At 34.6% G+C, this 25,568-nt stretch overlaps 2 protein-coding genes across 3 annotated transcripts in view; both read right to left on the reverse strand.

Moving 5' to 3' along the window:
- Positions 1 to 1,774: 1,774 nt before the first annotated feature.
- On the reverse strand, positions 1,775 to 13,673 carry LOC106664581 (PP2C-like domain-containing protein CG9801). Its single transcript, XM_014390452.2, has 7 exons — positions 13,372 to 13,673; positions 9,915 to 10,129; positions 5,978 to 6,157; positions 5,695 to 5,921; positions 3,615 to 3,816; positions 3,369 to 3,557; positions 1,775 to 3,234 (listed from the first exon to the last, which is right to left on the reverse strand). The coding sequence occupies exons 1-7, from the start codon at positions 13,506 to 13,508 to the stop codon at positions 2,915 to 2,917; spliced, it is 1,470 nt and encodes a 489-aa protein (XP_014245938.1). The 5' UTR covers positions 13,509 to 13,673; the 3' UTR covers positions 1,775 to 2,914.
- A 4,825-nt stretch (positions 13,674 to 18,498) lies between these two features.
- Positions 18,499 to 25,568, reverse strand: part of LOC106663798 (mitogen-activated protein kinase kinase kinase 13-B) — a 41,686-nt gene continuing 34,616 nt past the window's right edge. Inside the window, exons 3-12 of one of the 2 annotated variants that reach the window (XM_014388891.2) lie at positions 24,097 to 24,302; positions 23,639 to 24,014; positions 23,414 to 23,572; positions 22,784 to 23,051; positions 22,109 to 22,341; positions 21,745 to 22,036; positions 21,383 to 21,664; positions 21,144 to 21,322; positions 19,757 to 19,907; positions 18,499 to 19,680 (exon numbers count right to left, since the gene is read on the reverse strand). In XM_014388891.2, the coding sequence (XP_014244377.1) occupies positions 19,585 to 19,680; positions 19,757 to 19,907; positions 21,144 to 21,322; positions 21,383 to 21,664; positions 21,745 to 22,036; positions 22,109 to 22,341; positions 22,784 to 23,051; positions 23,414 to 23,572; positions 23,639 to 24,014; positions 24,097 to 24,302 (2,242 nt within the window). In that variant the 3' untranslated portion in view covers positions 18,499 to 19,584. The remainder of the gene's footprint in view (positions 19,681 to 19,756; positions 19,908 to 21,143; positions 21,323 to 21,382; positions 21,665 to 21,744; positions 22,037 to 22,108; positions 22,342 to 22,783; positions 23,052 to 23,413; positions 23,573 to 23,638; positions 24,015 to 24,096; positions 24,303 to 25,568) is intronic. The other variant, XM_014388899.2, reaches the window with a different exon arrangement.

Raw genomic sequence — 25,568 nt, forward strand, 5'->3', positions numbered from 1 at the left:
CATTTACATTTTCTAGCATGTCGGCTATGACCTTTGCCGTTCGCCGACCAAAAAAAACAAACATCGTTTAACACTATTTAAAACATTACACAAATTAAAAAAGAAAAATCAAAAAGACCACCTGGAACAATAAAAAAGCCGACTTAATCCATCAAACACTTTAACAATACTGACAGGCTCCACCATCAACGACCTCGTAAATAAAAAATCACTCCAAATGCTGAAGATGACAAAATGCTCAACACGAATGACAAAAATTGGAGGGGATAGGCAGACTAAGATGACTTGACTATCTCAAAGAAAAATACTGGAGTATTTGCAAGGTACAAATACATAAACATGATACATTCAATGGAAAAAAAAACATTCACAACTTAATGATAACTCACAAACATCGTTTAACACTAAAACATTACACAAAGTAAAAAGGAAAACAAGGAAAAAGAATCAAAAGGACCGAATAATACAATAAAAAACCGACAATCCATCAAACACTACCAATACCGACAGCTCGCCACCATCAAGTACATAAAACCACCCGAATACTGAAGATGGCAAGAAACAAAACACGAAAGATAAAAATCTCGAAGAAAAACAATGGAGTAAATATTTTCAAATTGGAGTTTTTCAAAAACTTTCAAAAAACAAAAACTTAAAAAAAAAGTTCCAAAAACCTCATTAAAAAAATTTTTATATTTTAATTTATTTGTTACCTATACAGGATAGTATACTATACAAATATGTACACATGACTAATATATCACACAGCACAACACTAGCACTAATGCCAGCACTGCACCGGTAGAACACATGCTTTGAGGAGCCAGCCATTGCTGGCACTCAGTGTGTATGATTAAGGGTCAAGGAGGTCCCATGGCCATCGTCGGTTGAAGCGACGTGGTGGGTTGTCAGGATGGGAATAAGTGGTGAGGGCTCGAGCAGTATGGTTCGAAAGGTTTGGAATCTGGACCAGATTAGTTCATTGACAAAAGAAATGTTGAGGTCTTTGTGGATAGTGAGGTTAGTGACAAGGTGCTTTGAGAATTTGTCTAAGGACTTTCGATTGGAAGGCTTGGCAGTGCCCCACAGTTCCACTCCGTATGTCCATATTGGTCTTAGTAAAGTCTTGTACAGTGTTAGCTTTGTCTGAATTGTCAAAGTCGATTTCGGTCTTAAAAGTCTTCGTAGTAGTCCAAGTCTTGCATTAAGGTGCTGGTTTTTAAGTCTTGTGTGGGGATTCCGTCCTAAGTCTGCTGTCGAGATATAGTTCCAGGTATTTGACTTGAGTGGAAACAAAATTTTTTCTTCGTGCAGTCTTGTTCTCCATTTTTTACACCAGTCTTCGATAAGTTCAAGGTGTTCCTGGATATTGGAGGTAGTTTGGACAGGATTCGAGTTAGAGGATGGGATTGCGGTGTCGTCCGCGTAGGTGGTGAAAATAGTGTCAGGATGTATTGGTAGATCAGCAGTATAAATGATATATAGGACAGGACCAAGGATACTACCTTGCGGTACACCGGCCTGTGTCTGACTTCCGAGAATTCATTGCCGCACCTCACTCTGAAACAGCTATCAGTTAGGTAGGATTTCAATCAAAGGTGATAATAAGAGGGTAGGAAGCGCTTAAGTTAAAAAAAAAAAAAAATAGAGCAATAGTTTTATATTTGCATAAAATACATATGTAAATACATACAATTGCATTTTGACAAATAAAATTTTTTTATAAAATTATTAGTAATTAAAAAAAAATAATTACAAGGCACAAACAATTATTGACTATAAAAAGAAATTTTTTTTACATATTTAGCCGATATAAAAACTTGAAAAGCATTACGTTTAACATTTTTATGTGCGTACGGTAATATTTCTAACAATTCGTTAAACAACATATTCAACAATGAAAAGCTTTCATAAATACTATAATAAAATTTACACATTTGAAAATAATAACACTGCGTACTTTGTCGAAAAGATATAACTATACTTTGAAATATATTAGAGGCGAAAACACTTAAAATTTTTACGGGTTCGATAAAAAAAAGTTAAACTATTTTTTTGTGATCCACCATGATCGCTAAAGATAAAATCTACTTTTAGTACCCTAAATCAGGAGATCATAAATGTTTAATTATCCCTTAATAATTGGCCAAGTCACACTTGGACTATTGTTAACTTTGCTATTTAAAATTATGTAAAAATATTTTCACTTAATATTTATTCAGCACCAATTTTAATTACTACTGTTAACATTAATTACTACCATCTAGTCTGTACTAAATGGAAAACGTTAAGAAGACGGATAATTTTTTTTAAATACATAATTAACGAGAGATATAGGCACAAATTTTGATAGTTGTTATTCACTCCATTACTAATTTGCAAATCAAAAAATAACACAGAATGTCAAATATAATAAAAGGTTAATTTTTTTGGTATGACGACGATTTGGTATGAATTTAAGCTGTTTTTATAGAACAGACTAGCTATAAAGTCATTTCTAGATTGCATTTTTAGATGTTCAAATTTCTAGATTTATTCTTTATTTAACTTACATTTTACACCATCTTCTTACAATCTCATAACGTTAGAATACTATATGATGCTTAAAAAGCTCTTATGATTTTTTCCCTGGACTTTTTAAGCTAACAAAAATTCAAAATGATTCCACCTAATTGAAATAAATATGAACAAATCTGCCTAATGCAGAACAATAACTTCATTTTTTAAAAACTGGGTGTCATTGTGCGCCTAAACTATCCTTAAAATAACACTTTTTTTTAAAAGATATAATACTATAATTTTGATATAACTACTCTCACTTAAGATTGTAGCCAGGAATGAATTTTTATTAGCCGAATGTTCCATATATGAAAAATTATAATTAACAAAACAAAAGTTTAAAAGGTAAAAGATATTAATCGGCTAACTGCCCCACTTTGTAAGCGACGACAGTAGCATGGTCTAATTTCCCTGGTACGGCGGCGAGCTTACCGCACATTTGTTTTCGTTTTGCCCTCCCTTGACCTTCGCCACCACCTCCTGAGTAGAGGTCCGCGTCTTCCAGGAGTCTACGTTTCGCAGAGGTTAACCTAGTCACAAAATCGATCATTAGGTCCACAACGCCCCTTGCGGTGGAACAAGGTGGACCGTGACCAGATACTCCATGCCTAAGAAGATCGTCTATCCTGAGCAAACCCAGTCTGTGCCTCTGTTCTGCCTCGACTCCACTTAAACCTAAAAACAATGTTATTCTAGTCAGAAGGTGATAATTTAAATTTTTTTAAAATATTTCTGTGATAATTATTAATCAAGGCTAGACTGATATTCATTGCAAATCATCAAAAATTTAAAATTTGGAAAATACAGACCTGTAAATTTGCCAACGACTGGATCCAAGTTATCCGAAACGCCATCAGATGTAATGAAGACAATATCACCCACTTCCACCTCTGTCATGGCACATGTCAAATTTGCTAATTCTGGATTTGTACCATCAACGGGGCCGAGGGCGCCCATGGCGTCTCTCATGTCCCTCATCCTATGCACATCATGCGATCCTGAAAATCGACAGAGTAAGAAGTCGTAACGACCTAAACGATTAAGCGATATCTTGCCTTGTGTTATTTCTCTGACACCGTATTTGGCGCTGTACACGTACGCGAGGCTATCGCCGACGTTGCAAGCGCAGGCGATGTAACGCGACGGTGATGTAAGTGGGAGGATAAGTACCGCAGTCAACGTTGTCAACATTCCTTTTTCCTCCAAAATTAAATTGTGCGCTGCATTAAAGGAACGAAGGAGGGCGACAAAAGCATCCTGAAATAAATTAGTATTTATGTTCACTGATTCTCTTTTGCACTTGAACTTACAAAAAGATTATTTCCCTTAATTTTGGAAATTTATAAAATTATTTTAGACATCTAGACTAGAATATTAATATATAAACTTAAATACTTTTGTTTTCATGTTAATATTGAAACCTTATTTTTTTTTTTTCGCCTTTTCAACTATGACGACAGGAATTTGTATAAATGGAAGATATTTATATAAATTAGTCTATTTCAGTGTTAACATGAAAATAAAAGAATTTATTTCAATTAATTAAGGTTTTTAGTTAGATAAAAAGTAAGTGTCACGAGTGGGATTCGAACCCACGACCTTTGGCTAGATACCACTTTGGCAGCGGCTCTACCACTTGAGCTATCGTGACTTCGACCCACTCAGACACTAACTTCCCATCCCAACCCCACCTTTTTGAATTTTTCCCTCCTTTTTGACATTTTTCAAATGTCGTGTAATCTATTTGATTCTCAGCGACAAATGAAATGGCCATGGAGAGCTTTAGTGAAGGTTTACTTCATTTTAACTTATTAAATTCACTAGTTTTCGTGGTCCGCTTGACCAATTAATATCTTTCAATTAATTAAGGTTTTTAGTTGAGATAAAAAATGCAAAAAGGAGGGAAAATTTAAAAGGTGGGGTTGAGATGGGAAGTTAGTGTCCGAGTGGATCGAGATCTCGATAGAACAAGTGGTCGAGAAGCAGCATATTTAGCCCAAGGTCGTGGGTTCGAATCCCGCTCATGACACTGACTTTTCATCTAAACTAAAAACCTTAATTAATTGAAAGATATTAATTGGTCAAGTGGACCATCAAAACTAGTGAATTTAAAAAGAATTTATGTTTATATACTTCTGACTAAAAATCAGTAAGTAGAAAATTGTGTTTCATGTTCTTCTACGTATTGGATATTAAATTGGCCAAAGTTAAAATGTATTATATATCCTTTTTTTAGAGCCCTGAAGAAGGTACAATAACATTCTGAAAATTAGGCAAAGATTTTAAATTAAAAATATCTTTCTTTGACCCTAATAACGACTAAGAAAACATTATCTGCGTAAGTTGGTAGATAAATGTACAAAACATTTGCACACTGTTTCAGAGCGTTTTGCTCCTTCTTCAAAATGTCTGTAACAAGATATTGACAAAACTTGTCGATGTTGATGATGGGTTTTTGATCTGGGAATCGGTAAACTCATGCTGAACTGACACTGACAAAAAAAAAAAAAAAAAAAAAAAAAAAGACAGGGTCACTGAGTCTCTCCACTTGTCGGTTTTTTGAGTTATTCAAATGCATTTCAGCATTGCGCCATCTTCAGCGAGGTACTTGAAGTGGAGACAGACCCAGTAAATGACCCTGTACTGGTTCAACATGAAAACTTGACAAAACAAATTTTTTTAGATTTTTAAATTTTATAACAAAGACCACTTTCCTACAGTATAAACAATTAGAAAGAATATGTTGATAATTATGCTGGAAAAATTTGGTCCTTTTTTATAATTGAAAACTTTTATGTAGTTGGGTGATTTTAATTAAATAAATAAAAAATAAGTATGTAATCTAAATTAATTCCTGTCATACAGGAGGGCGTTAGGTTTCTCAACCATGTTTTCATACTATTCTTAATTCATATATTGTGCTTAGTACTTTAATCTGTAACTGAGGAGGATAAAAAAACATGTGCATAAGGCCTAAGGTAAAAAAAAAAAAAACAAATTGTTATATCAACTGTCTGATGTCTTAATTACATTCAAAAATTAGTAGCATATAATCAACTGAAATTCTTCCATCAAAAATAAAGGAAATTACTAGGCTAAATATTAATGTAAAAATAGAATTATAAATAAGCCTACGGTGGTATTAGCAAGCCTGTGGTTGTAAACGGCTTGGTTGAGGTAGTCTACGCATCCGTGGACAGCTGCCTTGGCGGCGAGGCTTGCTTTGGGTCCCCAGTTGACGCCATCGGCGAGGGAGAGAATAGCGCTGTCTCGCCTGGCGACGATGGCAAAGCAGTCAGCGATTGGCTCTCCGGCAGGCACTCCAGTCACAGGATGTCTCTCATACAGAGAGACAGATTTCCCTATAACATACTTTTCCCCTTAGCTACAAGCTACTTTATTAAATCAAAACGCTTACCGTAGGCGCTGGCTGTTGGAAGTTCCCAATTGATAACCCCTGCGACCGGCTCTCCGCAGTTAAAGTCCCTAGCATTGGGTGTGCTCTCACACTTTTGGAGAGGAATACTACTCCCCGTGAATTCATCTCCAAGAAGGTTACAGTTAATTGTGGACGTGTTGCTGTTAGCATCTCTTGTCCCTGCATGAATTAATTTAAATTTATAAAAAAATACTGGGTGTATACACAAATTTTTTTCTTAAAATTTCAACTTTCACCCTTATAAATGCGATCCTTTATTACCTTCTAGCCCCGTTAGTTCTACGGTAGAAAAGTCCTATTGAAGGAGATTGTTAAAACAGGGATGGTTGGTCCCAAAAGTAACTAGAATAAACTGTGACGTGTAGAGGATGACATGAAAGCAGGTAAAATTCATTTCAACCATTGTTTGCTATATGAATTCGATCTTGGGCATAGAGTGATGGATGCCTGTCGAAAGTTATTTGGAATGATAATGTTGCAAATGTGTGAGTTTCTTAATGAGCTATCAACTGTAGCTTAATTACAGCTATCAGATTTCAGATCATCACACAACAATAAAAAAGAAGAATCTGATTGCTGGGTTACGCTGAGAAACTCAATTCATGATCAATTATCCCTCAAAAACAAAGAAGCTTGGCTTGTTGCGTTTCACTCCTTAATAGGAATAAAATAGAAAGGGTTTATTTCCTATTTGATCCCTGGGATGAGAAGTGGGTGGGTTTTGTCGTACGAACAAAGAATGAAACGCCACTGTCGACATTAAGAGCTGGATTCTATTGTCTGGTGGGATTGTTATCGCGCACCAAACCTTTACGGAAGAGGTATACAATGTCCAGCTAGAGCGTCTTGGGTGAGCATTGAAGGAAAAACATCCTGCCCTGGTAAATAGATTCAATGCCATTTTTTTATTGCAATGCCAAGCCTGACTCAGAGTAAAATCACAGACTGGCACCCACCGTACTAGACCTTGCCCCTTTCGATTTTTACTTGTTCCTCTCCCTAGCTAACAACTTAAACAAAAATGTTCTGAATATTTTGATATTGCTCAATGTAATATTTTTAATTTTAATTAAAACATTTTTCATTTTGTTCATTTGGCTTTTACCCTTTATTAATTAATTATTCTAAATTTATTATAATTGATGTTCATCAGCAGAACTCTCTTCCAAATTCTCAACTCTTTATTTATTTATTTAGATAGACGGTCACTAATCACCACAAAATTCCTTTATTTATTTATATTATATAAATTAAAATTAAATTAAAATTTTAATACAAATTGTAAGTATAAAGTAAATTTAATTATATAAAAACATAAATTGTTATTTAGAGAGTGAAAAAATTTTTTTGGAGTATTAATTTTATTGTTGGTTAACATAAAAACAATAATGTTCTATGATGCAAAATACTCTAATTTGGTATGATTAAAAAAAAAAAAAAAAAAAAAAGATAAATCAACAAAGTACTGCTTTTTTGCATATTTTAACAAACATTCTGTAAGCAAAGTAGGTCAAAAAATTGTCAAAATGTGGATTTGACCTCTCAGTGTCATGATTCTAGCCCTTTACCGACTTTTGAGGAAATGGTGTGAATTAATTTTTGACTGACAATTTCGACGACCTGATGCCTGACTGACATTCTTGGTGCAAGCTCTAACTTAATTTTTCTAAAAAACTAGTGGACCGATTTTCATGTTGATAATTTTTTTTAAAGAGGTGAAAAAGTGAAGCATCTGACAATGAATTTTCCTATTTCGTATATTTTCTCATAGAAATCTTTTATATATTTTTATGGTAGATATGTTGTTAAAAAACTATATTCCTGTTCTTTCAAACAATGTCTTTGACGTTAAAATCCTTTTAGCCGTTTTTGAATTATAGCCCATTCAATCAGATATTGCAATAATGACTTCTTAAAAATTGTAAAAAAATTTAGGTGTATCTAAAAAACTATCGATACCTTTAAATTCTAACAATATTTATATCTAGGGGTCTCTACAGGTGTTAAAACGAAATTTCATACAGTTTCATGTAAAAAAAAAAATATAACCTAGTTTACTTAAAAAATATTTGGTTTTTAGTCATTTTTTGGTTATTGATAAGCTGTGATAGCTTTTACTATATTTTTTATTGCAATCTATATAAAAAAAAAAACTCTCTAAAATGATATGTTCACTAGTTGATTTGACCAAGTGGAACAGCTAAATAAAAATATTAAAAAAATGTAAAATTTCAAGTTTAAAAAAAAAAAAAAAAAATTAATTATGGTTTTAAGTTGAGATAAAAAAGTCAGTGTCACGAGCGGGATTCGAACCCATGACCTTCGGCTTGATACACCGCTACTCTACCACTTGAGCTATCATGAATTCTCAACTTTTTTACCTCAACTTAAAACCTTAATTAATTGTATGATATTAATTGGTCAAGCAGACCACGAAAAATAGTGAATTTTGAAAAATATTTGTTTTAAATTATTTTACATTATTTTCATTATTTTATTACAATTATTTGTTGTTACAAAAAATTTGAAAAATAGTGGTATCATCAAACATCATGGAGAGTGGAATCATCAAAAAAAAAAGTCTGGTCCAAACCTTGTAAGCCATTATACTTCTGAAAAAAAGGAGATATTTTTGCTACTAGAACGTTTTTTTGAAGCCGATAAATTGGCCAAGGATAGTTCAATGAAGACACCTTTTGCGACTTATCAAACCTCTAAAAACACGAATCCATTACACAATGGGTTAACAATAAGCTCTCCGCTAAATGGGAATGCAGCCCGGGACAGAGGCACAAATCTAGAACATTCTAGGATTAGAATAATAGTTAAACTGCTAATTGGAAACTGCAGACTACGGGGACATGTGTATAGCCTTAAAGTGGCAGTAACAAGCCTATGCGGATAACACCAAGAAGAAGAAACAGCGTAACACGTTCTATGTTGGTGCGAAGGCCTATGTAGGCTGAGATTCCTATTCCTGGGAGAGGAAAAGCCAGGGCCTGAAAGATACACATGGGACCTCTTGAAAAAGCTTTGGGGTCTGGTAAAAAGCCTCAAGCCTAACTACCAGAATGTTGGCAGTATGTGATAAATAAAAGGAATTTATGTTTTGGGTTAAAAGGGTGATTTTTTTAAATATTTCACTCGTATTTCTCAAAACTTATACAAACACCCAACTATAAGTGTGTGAGAAAACAATCTCCCCTGCCTCAAAAATCAATGAGAATGAAGTTTACATTGGTCTAGGTGATATTTATAAGATCACGAATAATCTAGATCTTGATACGGACAAGTGGGTCAAGAGGGTGAAAAAACAAATTCAATTATCTGCCGAGCTTTGAGCTATTTTAAGGTCATCATCAGGGCAAAACAGTCTGAAATATATCAACAAATTAACATAATTAAGTTGTTAATAAATAGTTGCAGATCTTTTTGAACATAAGACAACACTGCCAAGGACTGTAAAACTATTCCAATGGCACTATCTGATGTACCTACTATTTTTACAAGTAAATACAAGTTAACTATCCCTGATATAAATATATGTATATAAAATTGGTTTATGTGATAAGTATAAACAATGCCTATTACGATAAAATATTTATAGATTTACTTAGCATTTCAGGACAAAGAAAACTTGTAATTTTTGAAAAACATTTTCATACAAAAACATGAACAGGAAGAATACAACATCAATGAATAACAAAAATGACAGATGTAAAAAGGTAAATTTTCCCTCTCATCAGCATGTCCTTGGCTAACACCTACTTCCTAGTAAGCCAAGGTAACATGTACAATCACAAACTGTGAATGACCTAATTAAAAATACATTATTTAAATCAACTAATCGCCATCCTATATATTACAACAAATGTAGTTGCATTAAAAAATGTATACTTAACATATTTGGACTAACCTGATGGGGTGTCTTCATCTGTTGTGTCGATAAATCTAACATCAGGATCGCTTATTGATAGATGCCGTCGTTTACGATTTACCGTAGTCAAACCACCATTTGGTCCGGTCAGCGCAGATATGACCGGCTTGGAAAAGCTTCCGATGGCCTTTGGTGGCAACTGCTGTGGTGTCTGCCCATGTATTATCTTAGGTTCATCTCTGCCTGTTTCATGACTGAATACAAAATATTCTTGTTATTGAAATAAAATGTTTTGTTTCAGGACAGAAAAGTGAGAGAAAGTGTGTTAGTGAGTGGGTATATGAGGAGAGGGAGTGAAAGAGCGAAAAAGAGAAAGAGAGAGAGAGAGAAAGAGAGTGAGAGAGAGAGGGAGTGAGAGAGAGAGAGAGAGAGAGAGAGAGAGAGAGAGAGAGAGGGAGAGAGAGAGAGAGAGGAGTGAGCGAGAGAAAGAGTGTGAGTGAGTGAGGGATGAGTGAAAGAGAAAGAGTGTGAGTGAGTGAGGAATGAGTGAAAGAGGAAGACAGGAGTGAGAAAGAGGAGTGAGTGAGTGAATGAGAGATGAGTGAGTGAGTGAATGAGAGATGAGTGAGAAAGAGGAGTGAATGAGAGATGAGTGAGCGAGAGAAAGAGTGGTGTGAGTGAGGGACGAGTGAAAGAGAAAGAGAGAGAGAAAGACAGAGAGAGATATGGAATATTAATTATATGAACACATATAAATTATATGAACTGCTCAAAAATGAATAGGGATATTGCCAATTTTGTAGTATGTACTTTCGCTAGCATTTTTATTTTAATTTAATTATAAATTGGATTAAAATTTATTAAAAATTATTATGGTTTTTACTGAAGGAAAATTTATTTAAGGTATTTTAAAAATAACAGAATAAAAGGTTTTAATTCCATAATTTTGCTTATTGGATACAATAAATTTTTTTAAAACAATTAATACCCTGTATAAAGTCCTCTGTTAGCTAAAACCTCTGTGCACCTGTTAATAAGGTTGTCACTAATTTCATTAGGAATTTCACTCTGCAGATATTGCAAGGCTGTTGTTGCAGGTCACCTGGCTGCGAATGGTGATTGAAAAGCCTACTCTGCAATGCATCCCATGTGCTCAATGGGATTGAGGTCGGGGGACAATGGGTGAAGGGGCAGATGGGAAATTCCCAGGTTTTCTAAACATTGATGAAAAACTTTTCTCTATGAGGTCTGGCATTATCACCCAGAAAAAAATCCCTGCCAATGAGATCCCTGGTTTGAGGGATGTATTCCTTGATAGTTTCATGGACATAACGAACTGCGATGAGGTTGACTTCAACAATATGGAGTCTAGTTTGTCTTCCAGTGCAAATCCCAGCACAGACCATTACACCGCCTACTCCAAATTGCACTGAAGGTAGCACAAACTGGGGCGTTGTATGCATCCCCTGTTCTTGGAAGACTATTCAGTGCTTGCTATCACTATATGGACATAAAAGCATTCCAATTCTCTCTTCTAGGCGCTTGCTGCACCATTTTCTCCTGAGTTGCTGATGGCTGGCAGTCACTGAAAGTCGTCTCAAAAGGGGATACGATGTACAGCCAAAACATCTTCAACCTCAATTACGATCTGGCAAGCACTATGGAAAGGGTTCCGGCTTGCAGCAATGACAATATTTCTGTCCTCCCTTGGTGTCGTAATGGGTTGAGATGAACTACCAGGCCTCCTATTGGCACTTCCAGTCTAAAGCCCGGGAGACGCTCTGAGAAATGCCAATTGCCTCTGCGATATCCACTTTCCGGTGACCTCGACGGCTCATTCTCACAATAATATTGCCAATGTCTGGTTCAAGATGATGTCTTCCCGTAGTTAAAGCGAATAAAACTAGATTAAAATGGAGAAAAGAGAAGAAAAGGTGTTTCTTTACAAAATGAGTAAGTATTCAGAAATCGTGAGACGCGGTCTGGTCTCACAATTTCTGAATAATTATTGATTAACTGTCACTAATCACCACACAAATGTGTCTTACCATAAGTAAATCCGTTATGAAAAATTAACATTTGTTTATTTTTGGTTTGTATTTTCTATTTTGTTTTATCCGGCTAAGAAGAATATATCTGTTAATTTAATGAAAATTAATAGAATAAGAATAAATTACAGATACTCCAATTCATTTTTAAGCAGTTTATATCTATTAACAAAGTGATGTGCGGTTTGTAATGCTGCTCCTATTTCCTAATATTTCCTTAGTGACCTTATTAAACCTTCCTCCTAATTTATGCATTCCTTAGTGTCTTCTTCCTTGTGTACACTATCCATTAAATGATATTGGTCATCATGATCATGACTACTTTGGTTGAATCATTACCTCACCTATTTCATGAAATTCTTTTCCCCCCTGCGATTCCATGTAGCAGAGTTGAGAAGACGAAGAATTTCAGAAATCTCATCCTTAATCTCAGATCAAGTTTGTGACTGCATCTACTGTTGTTTTTTAGTTTGCTAGCTCTTACCTGTATGAGGTTTCGCAATGTCTAGTATAAAAATAAAACGATCGCCAATTAGTACCATGTAAGGAATAACTTCTTTTGATAACACATCAATGTATCAAATATCTAGTAGGGAACCTCGATGAAGAACAAGTTTGTACGAACTTCCTCAGCCTTCCCAAACCGTAACACCACCACCTTCATTGCTTCTGTGTTGTGAGAATGTTGAAGTGATATATCACTCTCCAGTTTTCTCCAAAACATATCTCAGCTGTGTGGAGTTACAATCTTCATGGAGTCATTAGACCTGAAGATTGTAACTCCACATACATCTGCAGGTCGATCAACAAACATATCTCTCAGCTGGTCAGAAGACCTCAAACAAAACCTCGACTCATCCGAAAACAAGATTTTAGTCTCAGACCAATTGATAGGATTTCTTGCCAAACTTGAGCTGTGCCTTGTCAGAAATCCTTGGCCAGTGGCCTTCTTGTGCATAATCCTGCTTCTGGAACTCTTCGCTTTGCAGTGCGTAAACTGACAGTAAACATTTCTAATTTATTGTTTGATCCCAACAGCGGTAGAATGTCGATTTATGGAGTTGATTCGAAACAATAAAACGATAATCTCCGAGATGTGATACGATGGCAATCTGACCTATGCCTTCTTGAGTAGCCTCCAGTATCTTAGCGATGGAATATGCTTTGGACACTTTTTCTGGGAATGTTAAGCACCATGGCCACCTATGCTAGACTACTTTCATATTCCAACAATGCCACTACATTCAAGCTGAATCGGTATCACATGAAAACCATCACTCAAATTTGAAAATTAAAAATGATACAACATAAAAAATCAAACCAGGGGAACGTTAGAAGCTTTATAAAAAAACAAACAGAGAGATTGCGTTTTAGCAATGGCGATTTTTGTTAGTTATTAATTAGTTATATATTAATTATGAGACTGAAAGCACAAAACGTCAGCTTACCCGTTGAGATATTTTTGAATAAAGCATTCGTTGTTCTTCGGAGAGGACGGTTGCTTCCTTTCGAGTGTACGGTTTTCCTGCTGGTTGGACAGCTGACGGATGAAACCAGCCACTTTTTGTCTGAAACCGGGCATCATTCAAGGGAGATGAACTGACACTGACATAGTCGCTCAGGGCCGCAGACACAGCAACTGCGTCTTTTATCCTCCTGAAGAAAACTTCGTTTATAAGTCGAAAAACTTCGACCGACTACATTCGCAGCCAATAAGCCAACTACACATTTCGTTTATAGGCCTTCGGAAGTTCAGGCCTGCCAACGGAATCTGTCGCGGAAACATTTACCAATGGACGGTTTATAGCCTGTTCTGGCCAATAAACGACAAAACGCGCTTGACGAGTAGCTAAAGGATTTCATCATGGCATAAATGAAGATCATAATGAACATAAGTCCCAGTAGCTACCGACATTAAGAACATTACTTGCAGTCTTAAAGCATCTCGATCTTCAAATACTTCAGGTACTACAATGGATGTGACAAGTGCAATTCTAAATGGCGTAATTAAATTTAAAAAATATAAAACCTAGATGGGATTAGAGAACAAATAAGAATACAACAGTTACTTTATGGTCTTTTAAGTTCTCCTAAAAACTAGTAAGGTTTGTCTTACACTGGATGATATTTGAACGCCCCTGTTGTTTCAACTATCTTTGTATCATGGATGGTAGCGCGTTGCTGCTCTTTAGTTATTGTACCATCAATTATGAGACAAAAAATAACTCTAAATGAATATATTCATTACATTCATAACACCTCAGGCCCCAAATAGCTTATTTTTAGCATACTTCCATTCCATAGCCTACCCAAACCATAACACCACCACTGCCATAGCTTCTCTTTAGCTACAATGGATCGAACTTGGTTTGGAGAGGATGAGCCAAAATTTTGGTCTGAAGTAGTTCTTGGTGGTTTCACTGTGACCAGTAAAACTTCACTTTCCACCCCATTCCCATCAAAATCCCCCATCATGTGCTTCTCTGGTATATAAGGAGCTAAGTGCTAGCTCAAGTGGTTAGAGCATCAGCGTATTGAGCTTTTGAATTTGAATCCTGCTCATGACACTAGCTCATTCAACTCAACCAAGACCTTAGATCAAAATTATAATTGAGATAAAATAAAGATTGTTCATTTATATAATTATTTGTGTACATATTGTTCAAACCCTCAATTATCAATAACGCAGCATTTTGATAAACAATTAAGTCTATCCAAGGGTGCAGTTCATTCATACTTCGTTTTGAGAGGATGAGCCAAAACTTTGGTCTTCGTTCTTGGTGGTACTTCGCTTTCCACCCCATCACCCTCAAAATTTTCATTTTCCCCCTCAAAGTGTTTGCAGAGTGTACTCTCAACACGACACACAATAATGACACATCTACACATAAAACAAACACTTTGAGCCCTGAAGATGATCTCAATAAAGATTGAAAAGTTGGTGCGATAAAGAAAATGTTTTTCTAAAACCTACGTCACACAAGATCGCATCTCACGATCTCCAAATAATTATTAATTAACGGTCACTAAACACCATATAACAAACAATAGCGTTGATTTAGTATTATCAATCTGAAATTAAGAATTTTGTCATTGAAAGAACACTGTCTAATTATTAATGTTATTTCAACTAATTATTCTTTTTATGTAAGGTGAAAAAGTTAGTGTCATGAGCGTGATCCAAACCCACAAGCCGAAGGTTGTGGCACTAACTTTTTCATCTCAACCAAGACCTTACATAAAAAAGAATAATTAATTGAAATAAGTAATTTGTTCAATTAGACCACTAAACATAAATAGATTAATATTATTTATACATTGAAACACAAAAATAAAACAATGACAGTAGCAAAAGAAAAAGAGGAAACAAGCAACAACAACTAAACTAAAAACCTTAATTAATTGGTTATTCAGATATCGTGAGATGCGGTCGGGTCTTAATTAATTGAATGATATTAATTGGTCGAGGACCACGAAAATTAGTGAATTTAAAGAGGAAACAAGGTTGACCCTGCATTTGTGGACAATGAGTTATTAAAAAGAAGGTATTCTTACATTAATAAAAAATTAACCAAACAATTTGCAAAATAAACTTTGTGCTAATTTAAACAAATAAAATAAATTAAAACTTGAATGTTTTAATTGAAAATAATGTGAAAATCCTTTTCAAACAAAAAACAAATCAAATTTACAAAATGTTGTGTGATCGCCGTTTGATGTAAGTCAGCTGAACTTTGCTGAACCCCTAACCATCCATCAAATGCATTTCAGCATTGCGCCATCTTCAGCGAGGTACTCGGAGTGGAGACAGACCCAGTAAATGACCCTGTACTGGTTCAACATGAAAACTTGACAAAACAAATTTTTTTAGATTTTTAAATTTTATAACAAAGACCACTTGCCTACAGTATAAACAATTAGAAAAAATATGGTGATAATTATGCTGGAGAAATTTGGTCCTTTTTATAATTGAAAACTCTTTTGTGTAGTTGGGTGATTTTAATTAAATAAATAAAAAAATAAGTAGGTAATCTAAAGTAATTCCTGTCATACAGGAGGGCGTTAGGTTTCTCAACCATGTTTTCATACTATTCTTAATTTATATATTGTGCTTTGTACTTTAATCTGTAACTGAGGAGGATAAAAAAACATGTGCATAAGGCCTAAGGTAAAAAAAAAAATGTTACATCAACTACTGGATGTCTTAATTACAGACAACAATTAGTTGCATGTAATCAACTGAAATTCTTCCATCAAAAATAAAGGAAATTACTCGGCTACATACTACTAACCATCCCTAACCACAAAAAAAAGTGTAACTTCCAGCTCAGTGCTAACCCCAACAGGCTTCCAGTGGAAGTCTTCCACCTTCCTATAGTGAGGCTTCGGGAACGGCTTTGTGTGGCCCTTATAAATTTCATTGTGATAATGCAAGTGATGCCAAAGAAAAATGTTTATACAGGTTTAAGTTCATTATTTTATCAGATAAAAATTCTCCTTGAAATGCAAAATGCATGGGTAGATCCACTTAGCCATGACAAAAAATCCGTAGTATGAAAACTCAATAGTGCACAGCTGCAAAACTGAGCTCAACCGACAAATTATCCAATATCTAGTGGTTGAAATGACAGTTGCAAGTCTATCAACCGATAGAAAACCATTTACAGTATGAAAAGCCCTGTGCATTTTATATTTCCGAAAACTTTTTATCGTATGATGTAAGGCTAACATATTTACTTCAAATTAAATCACTGTAGGTTGAACTGGACCCTTGGACGTGATTCTTCATCAAAACGCTGGGTTATTGACACTTTAAGGGTTCAAAACAATAAATACCTAAATAATTCTAGAAATCAACTATCTTTATTTTTTATCAATTATAATTTTTATCTAACCCCTTGGTTGAGTTGAATAAGTTAGTGTCATGAGCAGGATTCAAATAAAAAAGCTCAATATGCCGGCGCTATAACCATTTGGGGGGATGGGGTGGAAAGTGAAGTTTTACTGGTGACAGTGAAACCACCAAAAACTACTTCAGGCCAACATTTTAGCTCATCCTCTCAAAACGAAGTATAAATGAACTGCACCCTTGGATAGACGTAATTCTTCGCCAAAATGCTGGGGTATTGACAGTTTAGGGTTCAAAACAATAAAAACCTAAATAATTATAGAAATCAACTATCTTTGCTTTATATCAATTATAATTTTTATCTAAGGTCTTAGTTGAGTTGAATGAGCTAGTGTCATGAGCAAGATTCAAAACCCACGACTGTTGGCTCAATTCGCCGGTGCTCTAGTGAGCTAGTACTTAGCTCCTTGTATTCTGGAAGCACATGAAAATTTTGAGGGGGATGGGGTGGAAAGCAAAGTTTTACTGGTGACAGTGAAACCACCAAGAACTACTTCAGACCAAGGACTAAGGAGAAGCTATGGAGGAGGTGGTGTGATGATTTGGGTAGGCTTTTCTATGGAATGGAAGGATGCTAAAAAATAAGTGATATGGGACATGAGGTGTTATGAATGTAATAAATATATACAATTAATTTTTTTTTTTTTGGTCTTACAATCAACAGTACAATAACTAAAGAGCAGCAATGAACCAACCATCAATCATACAAAGAAAATGAAACAACAACAACATTAAAATGTCATCCAATGTAAAACAAACCTTAGTTTTTAGAAGAACTTAAACGACCATAAAGTAAGTTTTGTATTCTTGTTTGTTCTGATATTCTTATATAATCTTTTTTCCTTGTATATGTTATGATCGCAATTGATCATATTTATTATTTCAATTAATTATACTTTTTATGTAAGGACTTCGTTGAGAAAAAAAGTTAGTGTCATGGATCGGGGTGACGATAGTCAAGTGGTTAGGGCAGCAGCGTATGCTGAATGTTGTGGGTTTAAATCCCACTTATGGCACTAAATTTTTCATCTCAACCAATACCATAGATTAAAAAAGATAATAATAATAATAATAATAAAAAATAAAAAAAAGTGAGAAAGAGCTTCCCATTACATTATGAGTGACCATGGATTGACCAAGTGGTATTAAGTGCCATTTTAGTGCTGTACACTCTCTCTTGAATATGAGTATTAAAGGAGAGGCCAGGAGTCGGAGTTACACCCAAGTATTTGTATGAATTTACCACTTCAATTGCCTCAAAGCCAAAGTTCCATTTTTCACTCGACGATATCTACCGCCTTTTCTAAAATTCATAATTTTTGGTTTATTTAGATTAACATTCATGACCCTTGATCACAATAGCCCTTAAGAATGTTAACAATTTTATTCTAATTGAAGAAATTTTTCAAAATTGTAACAATGTCATCAGCACACATAAGTGTTTTAATAGCAATAGCAGTTCGATCCCCCCCCCCCACCAAACAGGTAAATGTATGTAGGATGTATTATAAATGGAAAACTGTTTTAGTTGGGCTGTAAAATAAAGTGATAATTAAAAAAAAAGACTTTATTATTATTATAATAGATTTTTTTTAAGATTAAAAAAACAGTCATGGGCTCATCAACAATTTTTAATCAAAAATTAAAACTACATTACAATTATGTATGTATAAATAATCATACAAAAGTGAACAAAATATAACTAACATTTATTAAACATAGGTTGTTATGAGTATTTTTTTAAACTGGTTTTGAAATCAGGCCTTTTTGAATATATAGTTGTGTAGGCAATACTTCATTTAACCTACATATTGAAGCCAATATTTTTAAACTAGTTTCTTATCAACAATATTTTTAATAACAAACTATCACGACTGAAAAACTTTATATTACATTTTTTAAACTATTTTCTATTTCACAATGGAAAGTATAAATTTTAATTTCAAATAAATTTAAAATGAACATACAAAAAACATTTGGATGGACTAATCAAATTTCTAGAAAAATATCACTGCCTTATCTGAGATCAAGTTGATTCAAATTGGCAAAACTTATTACATGAGGAATTCTATTAAATAAAATTGGACTAATTGTTGCAAATTGCAAAAAGAAAAAAAAATGCATTTTACTATTTAAGATTTACTTTAAATTGCATGTTCACTATTCTAAAATATGTTTTTTATGCATATAAGTTTTATTTTTTAAATTTTAATCCATCATTTATCGTTTTATTTTGTTTTGTTTTACATTTATGGTTAATATTGCACTTACAAAAAAGAAAATAATGCAGTGTTTGTTACCAGTAATTTACTGAATATGTAAAACATTGAAAATAAACATACTTTTCAAAAAAAAAAAATTAAATGAACTTATTCCTTATAAAAAATTAACTTATGAAATTGCCATAGTGAGCAAATTACAGGTGAAATGGCCACAAAATATATGAGCCTTTATCTCTCTTATTTACAATAAAAAATAAAATTAAAAAAATCATCGATAATAAGTAACCATCTAAAAGGAATGCTTAAAAATCACAGTCTTATTGTTATTAGTTTACAATAAAAGTCTAAAAAAATAATAGTATATTAACAAAAATTGAATCATAAACATAGAATCCATATAAAATTATATAATCTACAATATATATAATTATTGTACACAAAGGAAATCCTTATGTTATCAATATGATAATGCAGTATGTTCTATTATTTATAATACATAAAATCACACTATTTACATAAAATTAATCTATTCAGGCTATGGCAAAGGTATTGGTTACCATTGAGGCAACAGTTGCTTCACTCGGTTCATCTGAATCGGAATCAGAACTCCTATCACTGCCTGACCTCTACAATTAAAAAAATTAAATTAACGTCAGAATCGCTTTCAATAATTAATTTAATTATTTGGTCTTAATACAATACCTTAATTGGTATAGCAGGAGGGTTGCTTTCTAAGGTTGAGCTCCTGCTATGACTTCGCTCGGATGTGTTCTCTTCATCAGAGTGTGCTGTTACAGGCATGCATTTAAATCTCCTGATCCTACATCCTGGGCCAATGGGTCTTCGGCCAGCACTGTAAACATAATAAAAATACCAAAGTTCAAAAAGGAGTAGAAGAAATATTACCAATATTTAGCCAAACATAGAGGGGTTTTTTTGAAGGGGGGGAATAAAGCTTTATTAAAGACGGTCTTAGAACGCAGGAAGGTATTGGGTCAGGAGTATTCGGTCCTGGAACTAAATACTCAGAACCCATGGGAAAATAAACCAACTTCTAGGTTGAAATACATGCAATTGAGAGGTTTACCCAGTTCAATTTGAACCAAGGATACAAACATAAGAATATCACTATCGTGTCAGATAGCCAAGCAGCCATCAAAGCGTCATAGTTCAAACATCACTAATCATTGCAAAACAAAACTAAATAGATTATGTATGCAAAATAAAATCACCCCCTACTGGGTCCCAGGACATGTGGGAGTAGTGGGCAATGAGAGATCAGATGCCCTTGCAAGGAAAAGGGCCGCCATGCTGCTGATAGGTCCTGAGCCCTTCTGTGGCGTAGGGATTCTCACTATCAGCAGAGGGATTCTCACTTTCAATGAGTACCATACACAAAAGGACGAAATGAAGAAACAGTGGAATTCACTCATTGGACAAAAACAATCAAAAGACCTAGCAAATTCGGAAAGAAAGAAACAACAGAATGGATCACAGAAAACGCATCTGAGGAAGGTTCGCATTACCCAACATGGCACATCAGTCTTACCAACACACCTATAAAACAAACTGTGGCACTACATTTGCCTGGAGAAATAAGTGTTTTGGGATGTACGACCGTAGAAGAGATCAATGAGCACCACAGACAAAAGGATGAAATGAGGAAACAGTGGAATTTACTCATTGGACCAAAACAATCAAAAGACATAGCAAATTTGGAAGGAAAGAAACAACAGAATGGATCACAGAAAACGTGGAAAAACATCGAATCCTAACAGAACGCATCTGAGGAAGACTGGCATTACCCAACATGGCACATCGGTCGTACCAACACCTGTAAAACAAACTGTGGCACTACATTTGCCTGGAGAAATAAGTGTTTTGGGATGTACAACCGTAGAAGAGATTCAACCACTGAAATCAGGCCTACTAATCAAGTTTCTCTATGAACTAGGGACTCACCTGTGTGATATAAGTAGGGGATATAATAGCTCTTAAAGTGCACGCCCCTGAATGATACATCTAAATCTTTCTTATTTACAAGAACAAAATTACAATTTAAATTATATGAGATTTTAAACTTGGTTACCTTTTTCTTCTAAGCCCGTATGAGTATGGGAGATGTGGAGGTTCATCATCTTCACGACTTGAACTGTCTTCAATCCCAACACAGTTACCATTCGTCAGGATCATTTCGTTAACTTTTCTTCCTAGTGTTTCTAGGTGATCATCATCACTCAACCTTGTGTTACAGTTGAGCTCGGTTTCCTATTAATGACAATTTGAATGAAAATTTTTGAATTTTTTTTTTAAATTTACTTCACTTACATTGTAATTCTCATAGTCATGTATGTAAGTGTCTATTTGATCTGGTTGCCTGACATTTCCATTGATGCTATCCGTTGGGCTCGGTAACCTGGATTCAGCTACAGAACTGGCGCCGGATCCAATTTCCATAGGCGTGCTGTCTGTCTGGGTTTGAGAACTCGTAAAAGCACTACCGCTAAGCCTATCACCTACTGAAATACCACTGCTTGTCCTGTCGCTAATTCTCCTTGAGTTTCTATCCGCCTCACTTGTTGAACAATCCATATCCACAGGGGCATCATACTAAATTTGTACATAATTCAAAGCGTTAGATTTTAATTTTAAACAGTAAATGCTTTCATTTGGGGACACTAAGAACATACCTCATACTCATTGGTGAGATCCCAGTAGTCAGCTGCTATCACAGCTCGTCTTGGCCTCATTCTCCTTGGACGAAGTGGAATTGAGAATGTTTGAACAATTCCATTCGACCCCATTTGAGCGCAAAGTGAAGATTTTCCACCACAAGCTTCTTTCTGAGGCGAAAGTAGTTCTCTTGACAAAGCTAAAGATGTAGTACAGTGTACTTCTTCTTCACGTTTCCTGTACCTCTCAGTTTGCATTTTTGCTGTTATCTTTGGACACCTCTTTTTTCCTTTAAGAGATTTTTCTAACCTAAAACATTGTAATTTCGATTAGGAAAGCAACCAAAAAAATGCAAATTTGTTGCAAAATTACTAAACGTACTTTCTTATTTCTCTTTCCCTTTCATCAAGTTCTATGAAAGCAGTAGCAAGGGCTGTATAGAGATCATTTACTCTTCCTAGTTTTCTTTCATAATGTTGTCTTATATCTTGAGCATGTTTCAATTCATCATTTCTTTTTTTAATGAGGTCAACTTCGTCAAATCTTGGCATCTGATTGCTCTTATTTGTCTCTATTTTTGACATTTGATCTCTTACTTCTTGTTTCCAAGTGGCCTGTTAACACAATGCATGAAATAATAAATTTATTTTTAACTTTTGAAATAAAAACAAGTTTTAATAACTTTGTCTGTCAGTTGTATTCTGAACTTTCAACTCTAAACCATTTAAAGCAGGTTCTGTCATTTTACCAATCTATCAATAAAGTTCCACTGATTATTCTTTTTATCTAAGGTCTTGGTCGAGATGAAAAGTTAGTATCATGAGCAGGATTCGAACCCACGAACTTCAGCTAAACACACTACCGCTTTGACCTATCGTGACTTCAATCCATTAAAATTAATTGTGTGCGAATTCCGCTCATGACACCAATTTTTTCATCTCAACCAAGACCTAACGTAAAAAGAATAATTAATTGAAATAATTAAAATGGTCAATTAGACCACTAAATGCCTATTTTATAAGTTTGTGAAATATATAAAACGTATAAATACAATACCTGCGTACGAAAATACTTTTCAGGAGTGCTTGTTATCACATCTGATGCTGCGATGTCGAGATGATGAAGGATGTGCTTAAAAGACGGCCTATTTTTAGGCTTCGGAGACCAACACTGTTTCATAAGGAGCTTGAATCCCTCAGGGCACGAAGAAGGAATCGGCAGCTGAAGAGAATTGCTTCCGACCCCCCAGATTATCGCAGACGAGTCAACGTCTTTGTAAGGTGTCTCGCAGGTAAGCAGCTCCCATAATACAACACCATAAGACCTATTAAAAAAAATTGCTAATTGCAAATGTCCCAAAGAGTAATAACTTGTGTGTCTATATAAAGACTCAAGTATGATTTCTGACTATTAAAAATAGTTTCAGATTAACTGAAATATTGTTTTTATTTGATATTTGAAGAAATAACATGATTTCCCTTACACCCGTAGTGCCATAAGCTCTTTAATATTCTTTTTAATATAATAACATCAAATGGAAACATAACAATTAATTATTTTATTGTTCCTAGTTTAAATATTTTTTATAATCATTTAGATATTTTTGTTTTGAAATTATCCTCTTTTAAGAGCATTCGTGTTAGGAATTTAACTTTTATAGATTAAAATGAAAGTTGTTTTTATTACCAAATATCGACTTTTTCTGAACAAGGTTCATTTCTGATTACTTCAGGTGCCATCCAGGCGATTGTTCCAGTAAAACTCATTTTTGTACTGATTTCATTCCATTGTCGACATGTTCCAAAATCACTTATTTTTACACATTTTTGTTCTCCTATAAGTACACTAAAATAGAAATGAAAGTAAAAATTTAATAAAATGCTGTACAACTTAGTCAATAATGCTACTTACTTTGGACTTTTAAGATCTCTGTGTATAATTTTATTCGAATGAAGATAAAGCATTCCTGATGCGATTTGTTTTGCCCACGAGATGAGTCTTTCTGGTGAGATTTCTTCGCCGTCTTTTAAGAGGTTGTATAGTGGCCCATATGGGCAGTACTCCATTACAATGCAATAGCATGGGGCTTGAGTACACACTCCTTTGAATTGTACTATATTCGGATGATTAAGTTTTCTAAGGTGCTTAATGTCAGTCTCCTTTTGTTCTCTAACTTTTTTAACAGCAACAGTCTCATTTTTTAGTTTACCACTGAAAACAGCTCCTTGGGCTCCAGACCCTAGCCACTCGAGGTCACTAATACTTTCAAAAGGGATTTCCCAGTCATCTATACACACAGAAAAATACAGATAAAATCAGCAATAAGAAACTGTCTTTTAATTAAATTTAGTAAAAAAAAATATCCATACCATGATGAGAAGCCTTGATTTCATTAGAGGTAGCTTTATTGATGATTGTAAATACAGGCCTAAGACAGCCTAAAAGTCCTTCAACCCATGATCCTCTTTCAACAACCGTGTGATCGACAGTGGGTGAATTATCAGATGAAGAATCAGTCACTACTCCTTGTGGTCCGGTGCCCAACTCCTCCAACCCTTCTTGAATGCATTTTATGCTAAAATAACAAAAAAATAATTTTATCCTCGTTTTATTTGAAAACTGTAGGATTAACTACAACAAGCAAATACAATGGCAATAGAGAAATATAATTGATTTGTATTGCCTTGAGCGGAGAAGTCACTCACTAGTGACACTCCGATATAAGTAAACCTAAGCATTCATTTGTCACTCGCTATCACTCAAGCTGAGATCACGAGGCCATCAGCATTTCAGTCGGTATAGCATACTATCGAGAAGTGTGGCTGAGGAAAGTTTGGTTACTAAAAATAAATACAAAAATAAATAAAACTAGTTTTACAGTATAGAATATAATGATTTTGGGGTTGGTTCAAAATTACTCTTCCTTTAAACTGTTAAATATTACTTAACATAAACATTAGCTGATATTTAGTCAGCTACGCTGATGTATTTGGATTGCCCAGCCCTACTTTTGTAATGGGCAACTGGCTCTTAATTTGCTTTACGTGGTTAAAATGTCTAACAGGTTGTTTTTCTTTAACTATATTAATTTTTATTGTATTTAAAGCATGCACACAATACTTAATATATTTGAAAACTTTTTTTTTAATAATACAGACATAGGAAATACATTTGATACGATGAAACTGTTTTCATTAATTCTGCACTCTCTGCAGTTGATAAGATTTTGGCAAAATAAACGTAAATAAACCCTGCCATTCATGCTAATAAATTACATTCACACTACCCCAGATTACTCGATAATCCTCTGGGTTACAGGGGATAAACCTTGCCATTTACACTACCTGAGAGTGCTAGATATTCCTCTGGGGAATTGAAGACAAACCCAGCCATTCACGCTAATAAATTACAATCAACTACCCCCAGAGTATATTCCCCGTGATAACTGGGGATAAACCTTTCCATTCGCGCTAAGAAATTACATTCACACTACACGAGAGTGCTAGATATTCCTCGGAGTAAATGGGGATAAACTCTGCCCTTCACGCTAATAAATTATATCCACAAATTCATTCATATTACCGCAGAGTACTACTCCGGGTAGTTGGGGATGAACCCTGCCATTCACGCTAATAAATTACATTCACACTACCCCAGAGTACTCGATTTCCCTCGGGGGAATCGGAGACGAACCCTGCCATTCAAGCTAATAATTTACATTCGCATTCACACTACCCGAGAGTACTTGATATTGCTCGGGGTATTTGGAGATAAACCCTGTCATTCACGCTAATAAGTTACATTAATTCATATTACTCCAGAATATTCGATGTTCCTCGGA

Source organism: Cimex lectularius, unplaced genomic scaffold (genome assembly GCF_000648675.2).
Source record: "Cimex lectularius strain Harlan isolate CLEC.00 unplaced genomic scaffold, Clec_2.1 scaffold215, whole genome shotgun sequence".
In the NCBI taxonomy this organism is placed as follows: domain Eukaryota; kingdom Metazoa; phylum Arthropoda; class Insecta; order Hemiptera; family Cimicidae; genus Cimex; species Cimex lectularius.